Genomic DNA, 17,952 nt, shown 5'->3' with positions numbered 1-17,952 from the left:
ATGGGAGAGAGGACAAGGCGGTAAGCGACACACAACAAACGGAAGGGCAATAAGTTAGCTGTGTGAGCTCTTTATTTTTTTTTTTGCTTTGGTCCCTCAAGAATCAAAGACGTAAATTTGATTGGAGAGAAACCAACTGAATCCAAGGAAGGACACTCCTATTTATTAAAAAAAAGGATATAACGATTTCAGCCAATCAGAAAATAAATGAGATAATTAGGAGTTAGATAAGGAATACAAAACTTAGTTTGTTAAAGAATTTCAAAGAAAATCAAAGGAAACAAAAAAATGGTAAGAAAAAAAGAAAGTAAAGCAAAAGGGCTGAATTAAAACAACACACAACATTTTCTGTTTATACAATAAATATTAAAGACAAATAATAAGGAGAAATAAGAAACAAGTCACTAATATTTAAAAGGAAGTATTTTAGGACATGTATAAATTGCACTAATTGCACTATAATAATCTTTACCACGCGCGCCAACAATCATGTGGTACGATATATTTTTTTACTAAAATTAAAAAAAATTTTTATAATAAATAAATTTTTTATTTATATTTTATGTATGTATAAATTCTAATATTATTTATTATATTATATTATATTATATTATATTATATTATATTATATTATATTATATACGGTACAATACTGAGACATTGTTTTTAATTGCACAGCCAAAATAGTATCAAAATATGTAACTACTACAAACTACTACAAAACTTATTAAATAACATATTTGAGCATATAGTTAAACAAAAAAAATACCAAATAAAGTAATTGAAACATCTTGCTTTACCTTTATTAGTTGTGTGATAAAATGATTAACAAATATTCTTAAATGAATATCATTATCATGCTTGTAACAAATCATTTCAGATTTGATTCATAAAATAAAAATCTAACCTTGTATTTATTACAGATCATTTTATCAAAAAAAATAGATCGGGAAAATCTATAAAGAAAATAATATATAATTTTTTATTTTCTTTGAAGATGATAAATGGTTAAAAATTTCATTTTTTTAAATTAAAATAGTTCCATAAACAGGAAAGGAATTTATTTTGAAATTCGCGTTTTCCCTTTTTTTGACACGATATTGTGACTTTTTATTAAAACAAAAGATAAGGTATTTTTTTTTCCCAGGGTCAACAGGAAACCAACAATAAATAATTACACGAAATGGGGACAACAAGTTTAATAAAAAATTTATATATAGCGCGTGCGTGGGGAATAATCATTATTGTATCACTTGAACTAACCTTAATTATCATATCTTCCATAAGAAATATATAAAAATATATAAAAATATTTACATATTGTCACGCAAAGTACCGACAACCTACATTACAATTTTCAACTGAAATTACTTTTTGTTTGTACTCTCATAGATTACCCTTCTCTGGAAAGTTGTTCTGGAAAGTGAGGGAATATTTATTTATTTATTTATTCATTATTTTTTTTTTTTTTCTTTTTATTTTATTTTATTTTTTTTTATTTTTTTTTATTTTCATTCATTCATTCATTCTAATAATTCCTAATAATTATTATATACATATATTATATATTATATATTATATATTATATTACACATATTATACACATACATTTTTTTTTTTTGAAAAAATGGCGACATAATAAATTATGTGAGAGTCATGCGTAAAAACACAACATAAAGTTCAATCAACAATGATCATTCTCACAGAATGAAAAAGCATTAATATATCATCATACATAATTTGTACGTCGTGAAACGGGAGAAAAATTATTTTAATCTAAAAGACGCGAAAAAAAAAGATAATTCTTAATTAGTTCAATTCTTGTTTAGGCATTTTATCTCGTCGGTCTGGGAGTTGGCGGTCTTTTTCTTTTAAGTTACATCAGGATGTTAACATCAGATTTTCCTTGTCTTTCCAACAGAGTTTAAAAACTTTATATTACTAAAAAAAAAAAATAAGCAATCCATTTTCAATCATTATCTATACCTAACAAAGTTTTTTATACCGACCGATGACACAATTTTTTTAAAAAAATTAGCGCGATTCATAAAATAATCGCGATAAAATAAAGTGTCACGTAACTGGGAAAAAATAATTATAATAATATTTCAAACTAATGGTAATCACTTACCTTTATTGTTATAGTTGACAAATTTTAAAATTTAGTTGGGGCGATAAAAATCTTTACCGCGTGATACTTTTTTTTATGAAAATAAAAATATTGTTTGTCGTAATATATTTTTGGCGTTTTTCTAGAGAATTCATAATATTGTCGTTGGTTGATCTAATCGTTATTAGTTAGGTTTATGTTTCACTACATTTTTAATAACACTTAAATTAACGAGGATCGTTTTCACTATTTACATAATCGTTTTAAACAATATATTGCATAAGAAGTTGGTCAAAAGACCTCATTAATGACATATACATAATGTACATAAAAAAAATATATATATATATTATATATAATATATATATATATATACAACATACACATACACATATATATATATACAACATACACATACACATATATATATATACATACATACACACATATATATATATATACGTATACATATTATACATATTTATATATTTTCAATCAATTAAAAATATACTCGTTTTAATCATTCAATCATTATAAATACGTTAAGAAATGAAGTGGCTTTCATATTCACTAAATTACATCATTGATTGAAAATCAATAAACAACCTGATAATGCTAATTTGTTAATTGTTATAAAGGATAATATATATTATATATATAAGGAAAGTTATTATAAATTAATAAAACAAAAAGGGATATAAATCGTTCCGATAAAACTTCCAATCAAAATTAAATACGTTCTATCATGCGTTTTATATTCATAAATCGAAAATTATCCAAAAATATTATTTTTTTTTAAAACGAAAATCATATATTTTACCCTTAACCGTTATTAAAGAACTTTTTTCCATTTTAAAATAATGATAATAATTAATGTAAATTATTTATTTATTAAAACAACAATTTTTTAAATTTTTTAACAATCTTACCGATTTTTTAACAATTTTAACGATTTTTGTTTGATTGATCAAAAAAAAAAATTCAAATTGATGATTTGACAGTGGTTGAGGGTCAAAGATGTGATTCGGTTCATGTTCGGTTCATGTTCATATTGTACATATTGTAACAACCATTTACAACTATTGTAATTTTTTTTGTAGAACTGTTAACTGTAGTACCTTTCTTTATATATATATATATATATATATATATATACCATTTTTTTTATTAGGTTAGATATGTTCGATCCTTTTTTCCCGATTTTTTCCCGTTTTTTTTTTTTATTGTTGTTATTTTTTTGGCTTTGCACTTTTCTTTTTTACCTTCCTTTTTTCTTTTTTTATTTTCTTTTTTTTTTTTTTCTTAAAAAAGTTTGCTTTCGCTTTGATTTTACTTACGATATATGGATTATAATATCCATAAAATGATGAATCATATAAGCAATAAGCATTACACCGAACACTACATTTTTATATATTTTAACTAAATTTGGATGATTTTATTATTTTTTTTTTTTATGAAACAAGACTTTACGCCTTTAAGCTAAAAAGAAAAAAAAAGAAAAAAAACCTTACTTTTAAATCCTCATCCAATTATATATAAAAAATTTTTTTCTAAAGGAAAAAAAATACCCCATAATAACATAATACAAAGAAGAAAGAAAAAAGTAATGTGAGCCGTCCCGAATAAAAAAAAAAATACCAAAAAAAATTTTTTTTATATGTAAAGAAGAAAGAAAAGAAGAAGAAAGTTGAATAATAATAATAATATATATATATATATATAATATGAATAATTTTTTTTTTTATGTTATATTAATTAATAGAAATTTTTTTTTTTTCCATTTTTTCCCCTCCGCCTCCCTCAAAAAAAAAAAAAGAAAAAAAAAATTTTTTTTACTAACAAAAACTAAACGATATCTTAGACTCTTTTTTTTCTTTTTTTTTTAAAAAAAAAAACTATTTAAACAAATTTAATATATGTTTATCATAAGGAGAAATCATAGAATTAGAATTGATCGGGACGTCAACGGGTTGAAGATAACCTATAAAAGATTGTTGTTGTTGTTGTTGTTGATGTTGCTGTTGATGTTGCTGTAGATGTTGCTGTTGATGTTGCTGTTGCTGTTGTTGTTGTTGTTGATGTTGCTGATGTTGCTGATGTTGCTGATGTTGGAATTGATTTGTATTATTCGTATTTGTTCTAGATTGTTGTTGTTTTTGTGATTCGTTTGGTTTCGTTTCTGATTTTTCATTTGACCTGTTCATTACTTTTTCAAGAGTAGCTTCTGTTGTAGGTTCAGTCAAAGAAAAAGTAGTAAGTAAAAGTGAAGGAACTACAGATTTTGGTTCACGAACTTTTCCTCCTCCTCCTTTAGTAGATTCTTCAAAAACGCTTTCATCCATATTCATAGGTCTAAATTTCATAGTAGTTTTACCATGAATTCTAGGTTGATAAACGTATTCAGGATATGTATAATCGTGAACTTTTTTTGCACAATCTGCAATAATTTCAAATAATTGTTTAATTTCATTTGATTCATCCGCCCATTTTTTTGCTGCTAAATTTGATACTAATTTAAAATTTTTAGCTGTAGCACTTCCTTGTTCTCTTGCAATAATAGCATGTAAATTTCTTCTATACAAGACAAAATTATTTTGTGGTCTTGGTATATTATTACATGTTTTACGTCGATTTGATGTTCTAGGAGTGATTAATGTTTTTAAGGGTATAGAAATATATTGTTCTATTTTATTTAATGTAGTTGAATCAATATTGGTCTTTATAATATTTTCTACCATTTCAGCTTGTGATAATTTGGGATCTTGTTCTTTGTCAGTTTTTTTTGGATTTTGACTTAATTTCGCCGATGGATATGGTGATAATTTTTTATCAAACCTTGTTTCAAACCAATATAATGTCATTTTTTTAAAAAATCATAAAAAAAAAAAAAATATATATATATATATATATATTATTATTTTATCATAAATTAATATAAAAAAAAAAATTTTTTTTTGTGGATGAAAGGAGAAATTTTTCATGGAAAAAAATGAATATCCAACTTGTTATTTATATCATTATTTATATTTACACGAGCTCTGCAATTGCATTATTTACTAAAAGCGTTAATGTGTAAAAAATTTTATACGTGCCGATCTTCTTGATGATTTTCCATAGAATCCCGATTAGGATATAATAACAAGTTTGTCACGTGATTTTTCTAAGCAAATTTTTTTTTTCCATATTAAAAACAATAGTTTTTTTTTTTTATTCTAATCATCTTAACAATATTAAAAAAAAAAAATTGTTAACCCGTTAATGATAATAATAATAATAATAATAAAAAATATATATCAATATACATATATATATATTTTTGACAAACAATATATTTTGGAAAATTTTATATATTTAAGAATTATATATATATATATATTTAAATACCTCGAAAAAAAAAAGCATCAATTATTACAATGAAAAATTAAGACAATGATATTAAAAAAAAAAAATATATATATATATATATATTATTTTCCCATTCAGTTAAAGATTACCAGACAATAGATATTCAATAGCAGCTTGTACATTTCCCCCGCAAGCCAATAATGCCCTAATATTTTTCTGTGCATCCCAAAATCCCATCTCATTCAATTGTTGAAGTTGAACTTGAAATCTTTCTTCAGGAGGTTGCTGTGGCGCAGCTGGAGTTTCCCAAAGTGTAGAATTCGGATTACCTGCACCGGCAAGAAGACTTAAAAGAGGATTAAATGGTGGTGTTGTATTAGTTGTATTAATTAAATTAGGGGCTGTGTTGTTGGGTGTTGTACCCGTTGTTGTTGTTGTTGTTGTGGCTGATTGATTGGTGGTTGTATTGGTTGTAGAAGGTTGTGTAGTCGTTGCAGTATTAGGTCTGGTGGTTTGCCCTCCAAATCCACCAAAAGCATTACCTCCAGTAAAAGGTCCTGGTGTCATAAGTGATGCCATGCCTCTAAGAGCTTCAGGATTTGATAAGAGAGCTTGAAATTCTGGATCTTGCATCATTGGTGCGAGTTGTGCGATTTGAGGATTCAAAGCGGCCATATTTTCCATAAATTGAGGATCTTGCAACAATGTCGATATGTATTGCATCATTGCGGGATTGTTAAGAAATTGTTCAAATGCATGTGCAGTATTTGTATTTCCTTCGTATGGATTATTAAGTCCTCCTCCCATAGCACCTAATCCACCCAATCCACCCAATCCACCTAATCCACCTAATCCTCCAAATGCTTCCAATGGATTTGGTTGCACAGGAGGAACAGTAGATTGTGTGGTTGGTGGAGTAGTAGTAGTAGCTGGTGTAGTTGGGGGTCGTGTTTCTTGTTGCGATGATTGTGATGTACCTTCAATTTTTTTTATTGTTCATAATATCAAATTAATTTGATTAATATAATTGATTGAAAAATATAAAAAAAAAAAAAATAATAATAATAATAATAAAATAAAATAAATAAATAAATAAAATAAAATAAAATATAACAAAATAAAATCTAATTACTAAAAGAAAAAAATATTAGTAATATAAATTAACACAATATGTGCGTCTTAATTAATTTGAAACTCATTCATAAAACAGAAATTGTCCCTTTTTTTAATATTTCTTTGAAACAACAACTCCTTTTAAATATTTGACAAAAAAAAAAAAACAAGAAAATAAAATAAAATAAAATAAAACATACCAGCTGGTACAGCTCCCTTCACCATATGAACAGTGTTACCTTCTGCGATTTTATAAGTTTCAAGTGTATCATTATCTTTCAAAACCTTACCAGCGTATATCAACCTCTGTCTTTCTGCTGCGGTATCACATTTCTCAGCAATTGCCTTCTTGAATTCTAAAACTGTTTTTGAAGTATCTATCGTTATACTATATTTTTGATCATTAGAACTTTTAACATTAACAGTTATTTCTGGCATTTTGAGTTTTTAAGAAAAAAACAAAATAAACTTTAACGAGGTAGTTACAAACAGAAATGCTTAAATTATATAATTTTTGTGGCTATTTAGTAGTGAATCACTATACACGTAAGCTTATAATTCACGTGATGTAAAATGATGTTTTCGGATAATTATTCGGTAGATTTGAAATTATTGCGGGAAAAAATTTTATTTATTAAATTTTAATAATTTTTAATAATAGACTCAAAAAAGAGTTTGGGAATTATTAACATCAATTAAAAAAAAGCCGATTATTAATTTCTAAAAAATAACAATTTCTTTTTAAACTAATTATGAACCTATCATCTGACATTTATCTCATACATCAATAATAAATGTATATTAAATGCTAAAAATAGTAGTTAGGGAATCATAAAACCTCTTTACTTTCTCATGACACATAACTTTATCTTTCCTAAACCCATTAATTTGAAGAGAGTGAACTGATGTAGCACGGGAAAGGGCTACATATGCTTGACCCTTCTCAAAAACCCTACTAAGATCAACTTTTACTCTTTCTAACGTTTGCCCTTGACTTTTATGAATACTAATTGCCCATGCAAGAACAAGTGGAATTTGTTTACGACTAGCAAGAACGACATCACCAGGACTTGTTATCGTCCATTCGGCTTCTTCCATAACCATTTCGAGTGAATTTGTAAATCTTACAATGGGACTTAATTTTTTTCCCTTCAATCTATCCAATCCTTCATCATCTCCATTATAGTAACTTGATCCATCTTCTTTATCATGAAATCCGACAACGACCCCTCGACTTCCGTTAACGAGATCTCTAGACAAATTCTTAATTAGCATCACTTGTGCATCGCGTTTGAGTTCTAATCTTTCCGGTGCGAGACAATTTTTAATAAGATTATGAAGTTGTCCACCCCTGAGTGGCTCCCAATCAGTAGAAGAGTAAATATATGATTTATGAGGAATTTTGCCTAACTCCGTAGCATTTGCTTTATTCACCATATCATTAATCGGATATAATTCTGTTGGTCTAATCCCGTCATTAGGATAGTTGGGCTCATTTGACAACTGATCTAGAAGCTTCAAGGACTTGTCAGAAACTTCACCGTAACGCATTTCATTAAGTAATTCAATGAGTTCAGAATCCTTTTGTCGATAAATTTTAGTTAATTGAATAGTATGTTTAAGGCAAATTTTCCATTTTAAAGCCTCAAAACAAAATTTGCTATTTTTTGCAACAGGTGGAAGTTGGAAGAAATCTCCCGTTACAACTAATTGTATACCACCAAATGGACGATTATTATTTCGAATCGTTCTGGCTATAACCTCCAACTTGTCAAATAAATCTGCATCCAACATCGATATTTCGTCAATAATCAAAGTATCAATAGATTTCCATCTATTACGTGCAGCGACAGATTTTTGAACATGCTTGATAAGTTCTGTTGAAGATCCCTTCCCAAGTCCCACTCCTGCAAAAGAATGAAGCGTAGTACCGCTTATGTTTACCGCAGCAATGCCGGTGGTTGCAGTAACTGCCACTGTTTCACTACCGTACCGAGCTTTTAATGATGTAATTATCCTCTGAAGTAAAAAACTTTTTCCGGTCCCAGCGGACCCGGTGAAGAAGATATTATCTCGGTCTAATACCACTAAGTTAAAGATGCGCTGCTGTTCTTCAGAAAGTTCCTCATTACCTGACACACCTGCTTCTTTGTTACTCACTTCGTTTAAGACACTTCGATTTTTTTCAACACTTTTCAAATATCTTTTTTTCGATTCAGGTTGCCAATCATCCTCATCTGACCAATCATCAAAAGCATAACCTGCACCTTTTCTTTTTTGTTGCGTGTATGGGCTGAAGCTTTTTTCTGATTTCAAAGATTCTCGTTTTTTTTCTATATTCTCAATTATCTGAAAAGATTTAGAGGAAGATTGAGTGGAAGGTTGAGTGGAAGATTGAGTGGAAGGTTGAGTAGAAGATTGAGTGGAAGATTGAGTGGAAGATTGAGTGGAAGACTGAGCAGAAGCCTGAACAGAAGACTGCTGAATAGAAGTAGTGTTCTTCCGAGCAGGCGAAAAAGAACTATTTTGTAAGGATAAAATACTCTGGACAGGAGTACGAGTAGTATTTTTATAATTGAAAGCAGAATTGTATGCTTTTGTGTTACGATGAGTATTTTTTTTGCTAAGGAGTGATTTTTCTACACTTCTAAACCTTGCAATATCTGCTTCGGTATAGGGTGAAGAATTTTCATTAGAATTAGTGTCATTTTGAGTTTTTGTAATCATTGTAGGATTTTCCGGAGCTTGAAAATACTTTGAAGAATAAGACATTACGAAGAAGAGGTAGAGTAGACTTTTATATAAACCTATAAAGAAATAAAAAAATTTTTTTAGAGATAGTGTAATTTTCTCTAATATTATACGCGAATTTTTAAATGCTTACTTCAACTTTTATAACATTAAACAGCCCTGATCACCTTTTCTTTGAAAAATTTTCGAAAGAAATATTTATTATACTTCGAAATGACTTTAAACAGAACTCGTTAATAAAGAGCAAAAGTATTTATGGTAACTACGCGTAAAAAAAAAACACATTGTATATATCAAGATATATATATACGTACCCAATCTGAGGTTAAAATACTAAAAAGGAAACTAGACACATGGCAAAACCTTTCGAAGGTAAAATGATTTCAATTGATCAGTCATTATTATACATTCTTTCGAATTTTTTAGTTTGCTGAATATGACGTTACACTTGCCGATTGCTGCGCCACTTCTTCTACCATGCTTCGCTTTCGCGTATAGGACTATAGGGCCCGCTTCTCCATTATATAACAAGATTTTGTCCTACAGGGCCGGCACTAAGTCGCCAGCCGGAATTATGTAAGATGCAAAAATTTTAAATAAAATCTGATAATCTATTTTTGAAAAATTTCATACTAACAAGATGGCTTCTTTTTTCAACATGCGCAATGTTTTTAATGTTAATAATAGTAGATTACTATTAACCTTTTCTCAAAATACTTTTAGTTCTTCATTTATATCTAAACCATGTACTTGTATAATAATAACTCATAATATTTTTTGGCGACATAGTACACTTAATGCACTTCGAAGAATAGCTGAAAAAGAAGAAAGAATGAAAAAAAAAATGAAAAAGGTTGTTCAAAATACGGTAGAAAAGAATAAGGTTAATAAACAAAAGGTTGAGAAATCCGGATTAAAAATTTCTAAATTGAAAGTAATATTTAATAACAAAGATATGTCGATTAAGAAAATAGAAAGCGAGAAGGTACTTGAGGCTATTTATTATTTTATTATTATTATTATTATTTAAATATATTATCACTTTTAACGTTTCATTCATGCTAAAGCATAAAGCAGAGCTTTGTAAAATTGAAGAAAAGAAACAAGTTAAATATAAACGAGATTTAATTAGGCAGATTCGATTACATCAAACTTCAAGATTAAACAAAAAAACTTTTTTACTTCAAATGATTAATAGAAAATGTAATCCTAATTTATCTTTAACAAATACTCCTTTAACTCGAAAAAAAAAAATAAATCCAGAAGAGATATCATCATCTTTGTTATCTAATGATAATAAAACTATAAATTATGATCCAAATTGGCGTGAAAATGAAAATCTTCCTGGATGGTTAAGACATAGATTTGCTATGAAAGAAAGAATAGGATTTAAATATTGGAAACCACACAAAAAAGTTAATAGGGAAGTTATGGATAAAATTCGTTGGTTACATAACCAGGTAAAAAAAAAAAATTTTATAATCTTAATATTTAAGAATCAAACTATGTATTAATTAATTTTTAATATTGTAGTTACCGGAAGAATATAATGCTGAAAAACTCTCAAAACATTTTAAAATTTCACCAGAATCTATTCGTAGAATTATAAAGTCAAAATTTATTCCAAAATCTAAAATTTTAGAACGTCAAGAACGAAAGTACAGAGAAAAATTAATTAAATTTAAGGAAGAACAAAAGAATCGGAGGAAAGCTAAAGCTCCACAACAAAAGAATCAGCAATAAGAAATTTTAAATTTTTATTATATAAATTCAATGAAATTTAACGACATTAATTTGTAAATAGTAAAATTCATAATTTATTGAATAATAAAACAATTAATCAAAAGAATTTCTTTGCAAAATCAGTCAATTTACTACTATGACTACTTTTTTCCTCAGTTTTACTTTCAGTTTTACTTTCCGTTTTACTTTCCGTTTTACTTTCAGTCTTTTTTTCACTTTTTTCACTCTTTGCTAACATTTTTATAGCCGATTTTGCCGCTTGTTCCATAACTTTCTCTATAAATATATTATTTATTATAATTAGGAAATGAAAGAATGATTTATCAATTTAAATCTATATTTTCTTAATTATCTTACCTTTTTTACCGGCAGCAACTTCACCAGCTTCACCTTTTTCAGAGTTTTTCTTTTTCCAAATTTCTAAACCTTCAGACATTGCCATAGCCACAAAATGCTTTTGTAATTCCTTTTTATCTTTTTCATCTTTTTTGCCTGAATAATATTTTTTTAATGCTTCAAATGCCGCTGCTTTGCCTAATGTTGCATCATCGTCATCATCGTCATCCTTCAATTATAAAAAATATATTATATTTTTTCTTATTAAAAACAAAAAAAAAATTATGTTTAATTTATATTACATGATCATAAACTTTTCTATGAGCATTCTGAGCATTTGTGAGATCGTCATCATCATCATCATCGTCGTCGTCGTCTACATTTTGTTGAGCTTTCTTAGCAGCATTTTGGACTAAGGCTATATTGTGTGTTATATATATCACGTAAAATTAATTAATAAAATTTTTGATAAATATTTAAAAAATATTTGCTTACCAGCATCATCATCCGAATGACCAAATTGTTTAAATTTATCTGTAAATGAACCTACACATATTAAGAAGAAAATATTAATAATGATTTTCTTTCCTGTTTAAGTTTAAATCAAGTTGGAATATAATTACCTCCTTCATCATCATCATCAAGATGAATCTTCTTTTTTAAACTATCTAAAAAAGACATTTTTTTAAAAAATATATTCAGGAGAATAAAGACAAAAAAAATAAAATTAAAAAATCAAAGGGGTTCATCGTTGAGGAGACCATTTTTAATAAATTCTTTTAGAATGTTACGATAAACATTAATTAATCAATACAAGGAAAAGATTCACGAAAAAAGAATTTTTATATTCATAACCGTAAACCCTTATAATCTTGATAAAGTTTAATTATAGGCTGGGGTGAATTATCTACTAATAGTTAGAATTTGTATTACAGTTTCATGTTTTCTTTTTTTATCCACAAATATTGTAAGTATTAGAGTTACAGAAAAAACCTGGTATATGGTAATACCCCCACCCCTAGGTAATACAAATTTGGGAGATTTCATTTATTTTCGTGCAACGTATAATGAACATATAAATAGGAGAAAAGAAAATCATAAATTCATACGATCTTACGATCTTATCTTTTTAAGTCAACGATACTTTTTAACTATGGCCACACCCGAGACATATAATGGATCATTACCCAATAATAATACTAATGTATTAACATTTTCTAATGGAAATAGAACGATTCCTTTAGTAATTATTGGAGGAATTGCGATTGGATCAATGTTGGTTCATTTATTTATCACATTTATACTCAAGCAAATTGCAAAGAAAACGGGATGGGCATTTGATAAAGAAGTAGTAAAACATTGGTAATTATCTTAAACTTTATTGTAATTAAATTAACCTTTTGGTGATTGAAATTTTCATTTTTCATTTTTTTTTTAACTTCCATTCAATAGTGCACTGCCATCATTTTTTATATTTCCATTAATATCAGTATTAGTAACATTATCGTTTATACCAGATATAGATATAGCGATAATGGACCCAATAAGACACGCATTTGAAATATTATTAATAATATTTACATCATGGTCAGCGGTAGGATTCACTAAAGCAGCTTCAGTAGCGATATCACAAAATAATGATTATATTAAATCGACAAATAGTTTACAATCACGTAAATTACATACTCAATTAATAGTTGCAACAAGGATAATTTATGGTATGATATTTTGGGTAGCTGCGGCCGCAATTCTTTTAACATTTCCCAGAGCATGGGAAATTGGAGTGAGCATATTAGCAAGTGCAAGCGTAGCGGCACTATTAGTTGGTTTTGCTGCTAAACCTTCGATGGAAAATTTAATTGCTTCTTTACAAATTGCTTTAACACAACCTCTCTTGCTTGATGATTATATTGTGATTGATGGTTATCAAGGTGTTGTAGAAGAAATTGAAGCTCAATTTATTGTAGTTAGAACATATGATCAACGACGTATCATAATTCCTTTATCTCGTATTATTAATGGTACATTTGAAAATTGGACAAAAACTGAAGAGAATATAGGAATTTATTTTGATTTTTTTGTCGATTTTGGTGTACCCTTGGAAGATCTAAAACAATATTTCATGAATAGTATTTTAAAAAAATCTAAAAATTGGGATCACCGTAATGGTAGTTTATCTATTGAAGAATGTAAAGAGGATTGTTTAAAATTAAGAGCTTTTATGACTGGTATATATATATATATTATTGTTTTTTTTTATTTGTTTGTTTCTTGTGAAATTACATTACTTATTTAACTTTTATTATTGTAGCTTCGAATGTTAAATTAGCTCATGAATTAAAAAATGAAGTTTGTGAAAAATTGGTAAAATGAATTTTTTAATATATACATGTATATATAATTTTTTTATTATAAATTTTTGACATTTTTTTTTTTTTCCTTCTCCCTTTCGGTTAATTTGGTTAATTTAATAGATGGATTATGTTATTACAACACTTCCAGAATATTTACCGCGTTCACGTGGACAAACGGTAGAGAAACGTAGCGGTATAGATAGTATGGGAAGGATAGTTACAAAAATGGAGGAAGCAAGTTTAGAGAATAATATTAACGAAAAGAAACATCATATTTTTCAAGAAAAAGAATAATTATTATTTAATCCACAATTTAAAATGGCGGAATGGGACGGATGGTTTTATCAAATAATAACATCACTGATTTTTTTATTTATATAATAGTTTATTAATTAATTTAATTTATTCATCTCATCCATTGTAAATTTTACACGATTTAAAATATTTCTTAACGCGAAATTTTTTATTAATAAAGGTTTTTTTTTATCAATTTCCATATTAACTTAGTTCCAACGACAGAGATTTTCGGAAAATCTCGGAAATCGGAGCTCATTGCTTAGTTGGTCCGGCTGGATAGAAAATCGTTCTGATTGGCTCGGAGAATTCTAGGAAATATGAAACATAAATGAAAAAAATTTTTAAAGTTACGAAAACAAAAAAGGAGGTCCAACAAGATAATGCATATCTTAAATGCAATTTATCTAATTATATCTAATTATGGAATAGATTGGTAAACAATTCCAAGGCTACTTATACAATTACGGCATTAAAATTTTGATTATATTTATTTTACCCATTTGATTTCATAAGAATTCGCATAAAAAAAAATTAGCCTATTATGCGATGAATAATAATTCCTTAGATGTGTTTATTATATAAATATCATTGTTTGCTGTCAATTTTTTTTTTTGAAACTAAATTCTTCCCCGCAAACTATAATATCAAAAATTATCTTTAATATATCAAAAACCAATCTCAAAACTCAACTCATAAAATAAAATAAAATAAAAAGAAAAATTGGTTTTAAACAAAGGGAAAATTCCGAAAATTCCATCCTTTTTAAAATTCTTTCAACAGAATTAAAGAATTTTATTGTTGAACAAACGGAATAAAATCAAACTTCAATCTAATTTTCTTGTAACACAACATAAATTTATATTTTAAATTAATATATCATCATATCAGTACTCACCAGGGGTTGAGAAAATTTCAATTTCGGGAAAATATTTTCAAAAAGGCCAGCCACTCACAAAACAGAAATATACTGATTCTTTTTTTCACATTTTTTTTCAAACTATTTTTTTTTTTCCTCAAATAATTAATTATTTTATTTTTCAAACAAAACGAAACAAAACGTCGGTTTAAAAAAAAAAGAAAGAAAAAAACAAAAAAAAAATCCTTTATATGTTATAATTACCACATATTATAACGAAGGCTTTTGTAATTTTTAAAAGCTTTTTTCTTGTTTATGCATGCATCTTATGCATCATAACTTTTTATTGCAGTATTTTGCATCAAATAAATACTTTTTTTACTTTATACTATTCTACATATAAATAAAATCTGATATATATATGTAGTTTTTTTGTCAGAAATACTTTTTGAAAATTTGTTCGAGGATTAATATTAGCTAATTTCTGTTTCGAAAATATAATGGCAGCTATTCAATCAAGATTACCGGCGCCTCCGTCACTTAAAGTAACCGAAAAAGAAACTACTAAACCAAATATTACAACGAAACTTCGTAAACCAACTTCCATAACTTCCATTATTTCACGCCCCACTACTAAAACTTCACAAACTGCGCCTTCTCTGAAACCAACACAACCAACAGAACAAGAAGCGCTTAAAACTCAATCAAAATCTCTATTAAAGAAACCATCATCATCATATAGAACTACTTCACCCCAGACAACACAAATAACTCAAATAACTCAGACAACTCAAACCACAAAAATATCTAATCCCCCTGCATTAACAAAAACAGTGAATGGTCCACCTGTCGCAACAAGAATAGTGAATGGCCCTCCCGCAGCAACAAAAATAGTGAATGGCCCTCCCGCAGCAAAGAGAATAGTGAATGGTCCCCCCGCAGCAACAAAAATAGTGAATGACCCTCCCGCAGCAACAAGAATAGTGAATAGTTCTCCCACAACAAAGAGAATAGTGAATAGCCCTTCTGCAACAGCGACGACGCAAGACACTTCCGATATAAGTGATACTTCATCTCAAACTAGCAGTAATAATTCTTCCAATAGTACTGGTGATAACAAGTCTGCAAAGTTTTCTAATGTAAGATCACGTGTAGGTTCATTGGAGAATATAAAACACAAGCCAAAAAGTGGCGATGTAAAAATATGTTCAGAAAAAAAGGATTTTTCCAATGTGAAATCGCGTATAGCCTCACTAGAAAATGTAAATCATACACCAAAGGGAGGGGAAGTCAAAATATTTTCCATAAAGACAGATTTTTCAAAGGCGAAGTCACGTGTCGGTTCATTTGACAATTTTAAACACGAAATAAAAGGTGAAATGAAAAAAACAATTTATCTTATACTTATTCTCGATCTAAAATCATTTTACTAACTAATTATTAATTATGTATCATTAGGTGGTAATGTTAAAATTTTTTCCAGCAAACCCGATTTTAAAAATGTGCATTCACGTGTTGGTTCTTTGGATAATATTGACTATGTTCCAAAAGGTGGTGATAAGACAATATTTAATGACAAATTAAATTTCTCCAATGCGAAATCTCGTGTTGGCTCTTTAGATAATATTAATTATACTCCAAAGGGTGGTGATATAGTAATATTTGATAGTAAATTACAACTTACCGAAGTAAAATCTCGTGTTGGCTCTTTAGATAATATCAATCATACTCGAAAGGGTGGTGATATAGTAATATTTGACAGTAAACTACAACTTCCCGAAGTAAAACCTAAAGTTGGCTCTTTGGATAATATTAATCATACTCCAAAGGGTGGTGATATTAGAATATATAATCAAAAATTAAAATTTAAGGAATATGCTGCTCCAAAAATTATTACTCGTTCTTCGGCTTCTAGTAATAGTTCTTCGTTTATTGCTGATGATGATAGATCAAGTCTTGCTTATAGTCCTGTATCTTCTCTTGCTTTGGATGAGGCTCCTGAAGAAGTTAATGATCCTAATGATCCCCCACAAGAAGTTAATGATCCTCCGCAGGAACAATGCGCTATTCAATCTCCTAGTGTTGATGTTTTATCTCCTATTATGGAAAATTTTGGTATTGAAGAAGAATATGAAGAAGAAGTAGAAGAAGAATCATCAATTCCTGTTTATATGACTGAAGCTGAACTTTCATTTGAAGTCCATGATTCTTTTCAACAGAGAAAAGTCCCAAATGAAGAGACAAACAAGCATACTGAATTTTATTCTGGAAAAGAAACTAATTTAAATTATCAAGATCAAAACTTTTCTGTTAACGAAACATATAATCAACAACATGAAATCGTATATGAGGAAGAAGCGGAAGAAATTTACGAAAATGATGATCATGATAACGACGACGAATTTACATATAGAGAATCTACTATATTTACCATGAATGAATCTTCTTTGAATGATACTGATTTATCTTTTGAAGTTAATGTTTTAAGAAAATCAACTTTATTATCTAATATTACTGAAAGGAATTCTACCGTTGAAGATATAAATCCTAAACCACTTAAGGAATTTGAAATTCCTCCTGAAAATGAGAGCGAATTACCTGAAGAACCTGAATTAACTATCGTTCAACAACGTGCTTATGATGAATCTTGGATATAGTTTTAAAAGCAAAATTTTTTTATTTGTATATACTTTTTAATGTTTTCATTGGGATTTTTTAGTGAATTCTATTGATTCACGAAAGCGTTGATCGCTTTTTATTCCATTACAAACTTCTGTAGTTTTACATTTTGCCTAATAGTTGCAGGAGCACTTTCCATAGCCATATCATGGAGGGTGAGAATTGTATTAAATATATTACCATAATTTATACCCTTTTACCAAACCTATTTTTAGGATTATTTCTTTATTAAAATTTATCCCAAATTGTTCTTGTATATATATATTAATATATATAAAATAAATTAAATATTTTTTAGATAATCTTTATAATCTTTTTAAGTAAAGTTATAATATTGTTGATATGCTAAATGAAAATGAAATAAG

The 17,952-nt window shown here is 27.8% G+C and overlaps 7 protein-coding genes across 8 annotated transcripts; 3 read left to right on the top strand and 4 right to left on the bottom strand.

Annotated features, from left to right (window-relative positions):
- Nucleotides 1-4,008: 4,008 nt before the first annotated feature.
- OCT59_011168 (uncharacterized protein) lies at nucleotides 4,009-5,091 on the bottom strand (the record flags this gene model as incomplete). The annotated part of the gene is made up of 1 exon (XM_025309080.2): nucleotides 4,009-5,091. Exon 1 carries the CDS (start codon nucleotides 4,972-4,974, stop codon nucleotides 4,009-4,011), a length of 966 nt encoding a protein of 321 aa, XP_025185056.2. The 5' UTR covers nucleotides 4,975-5,091.
- A 234-nt stretch (nucleotides 5,092-5,325) lies between these two features.
- Nucleotides 5,326-7,067, bottom strand: OCT59_011167 (uncharacterized protein). The gene is made up of 2 exons (XM_025314455.2): nucleotides 6,772-7,067; nucleotides 5,326-6,435 (listed from the first exon to the last, which is right to left on the bottom strand). Exons 1-2 carry the CDS (start codon nucleotides 7,007-7,009, stop codon nucleotides 5,597-5,599), a joined length of 1,077 nt encoding a protein of 358 aa, XP_025185055.1. The 5' UTR covers nucleotides 7,010-7,067; the 3' UTR covers nucleotides 5,326-5,596.
- A 102-nt stretch (nucleotides 7,068-7,169) lies between these two features.
- On the bottom strand, nucleotides 7,170-9,715 carry OCT59_011166 (uncharacterized protein). Its single transcript, XM_066136333.1, has 3 exons — nucleotides 9,637-9,715; nucleotides 9,456-9,539; nucleotides 7,170-9,378 (listed from the first exon to the last, which is right to left on the bottom strand). The coding sequence occupies exon 3, from the start codon at nucleotides 9,341-9,343 to the stop codon at nucleotides 7,373-7,375; it is 1,971 nt and encodes a 656-aa protein (XP_066000963.1). The 5' UTR covers nucleotides 9,344-9,378; nucleotides 9,456-9,539; nucleotides 9,637-9,715; the 3' UTR covers nucleotides 7,170-7,372.
- Nucleotides 9,716-9,951: 236 nt separating this feature from the next.
- Nucleotides 9,952-11,186, top strand: OCT59_011165 (uncharacterized protein). Its single transcript, XM_025314454.2, has 3 exons — nucleotides 9,952-10,307; nucleotides 10,390-10,782; nucleotides 10,856-11,186. Exons 1-3 carry the CDS (start codon nucleotides 9,963-9,965, stop codon nucleotides 11,063-11,065), a joined length of 948 nt encoding a protein of 315 aa, XP_025185054.2. The 5' UTR covers nucleotides 9,952-9,962; the 3' UTR covers nucleotides 11,066-11,186.
- OCT59_011164 (uncharacterized protein) lies at nucleotides 11,057-12,215 on the bottom strand. 2 transcript variants are annotated; one of them, XM_025314453.2, is made up of 5 exons: nucleotides 12,025-12,215; nucleotides 11,897-11,947; nucleotides 11,704-11,819; nucleotides 11,423-11,630; nucleotides 11,057-11,341 (listed from the first exon to the last, which is right to left on the bottom strand). In XM_025314453.2, the coding sequence occupies exons 1-5, from the start codon at nucleotides 12,080-12,082 to the stop codon at nucleotides 11,163-11,165; spliced, it is 612 nt and encodes a 203-aa protein (XP_025185053.1). In that variant the 5' UTR covers nucleotides 12,083-12,215; the 3' UTR covers nucleotides 11,057-11,162. The 2 variants fall into 2 exon arrangements, with proteins under 2 accessions (XP_025185053.1, XP_066000962.1); XM_066136332.1 differs by having other exon boundaries at nucleotides 11,057-11,339.
- Nucleotides 12,216-12,554: 339 nt separating this feature from the next.
- OCT59_011163 (uncharacterized protein) lies at nucleotides 12,555-14,250 on the top strand (the record flags this gene model as incomplete). Its single annotated transcript, XM_025314452.2, has 4 exons — nucleotides 12,555-12,763; nucleotides 12,854-13,629; nucleotides 13,713-13,765; nucleotides 13,876-14,250. 4 exons carry the CDS (start codon nucleotides 12,555-12,557, stop codon nucleotides 14,047-14,049), a joined length of 1,212 nt encoding a protein of 403 aa, XP_025185052.1. The 3' UTR covers nucleotides 14,050-14,250.
- A 1,158-nt stretch (nucleotides 14,251-15,408) lies between these two features.
- On the top strand, nucleotides 15,409-17,896 carry OCT59_011162 (uncharacterized protein; the record flags this gene model as incomplete). Its single annotated transcript, XM_025324646.2, has 2 exons — nucleotides 15,409-16,282; nucleotides 16,367-17,896. The coding sequence occupies 2 exons, from the start codon at nucleotides 15,409-15,411 to the stop codon at nucleotides 17,563-17,565; spliced, it is 2,073 nt and encodes a 690-aa protein (XP_025185051.1). The 3' UTR covers nucleotides 17,566-17,896.
- Between the last annotated feature and the right edge of the window lie 56 nt (nucleotides 17,897-17,952).

The sequence above is a fragment of the Rhizophagus irregularis genome, chromosome 19 (assembly GCF_026210795.1).
Source record: "Rhizophagus irregularis chromosome 19, complete sequence".
Lineage (NCBI taxonomy): Eukaryota > Fungi > Glomeromycota > Glomeromycetes > Glomerales > Glomeraceae > Rhizophagus > Rhizophagus irregularis.
Note: the sequence above shows the minus strand (reverse complement) of the source record. Positions and strands in the feature narration are given on the sequence as shown.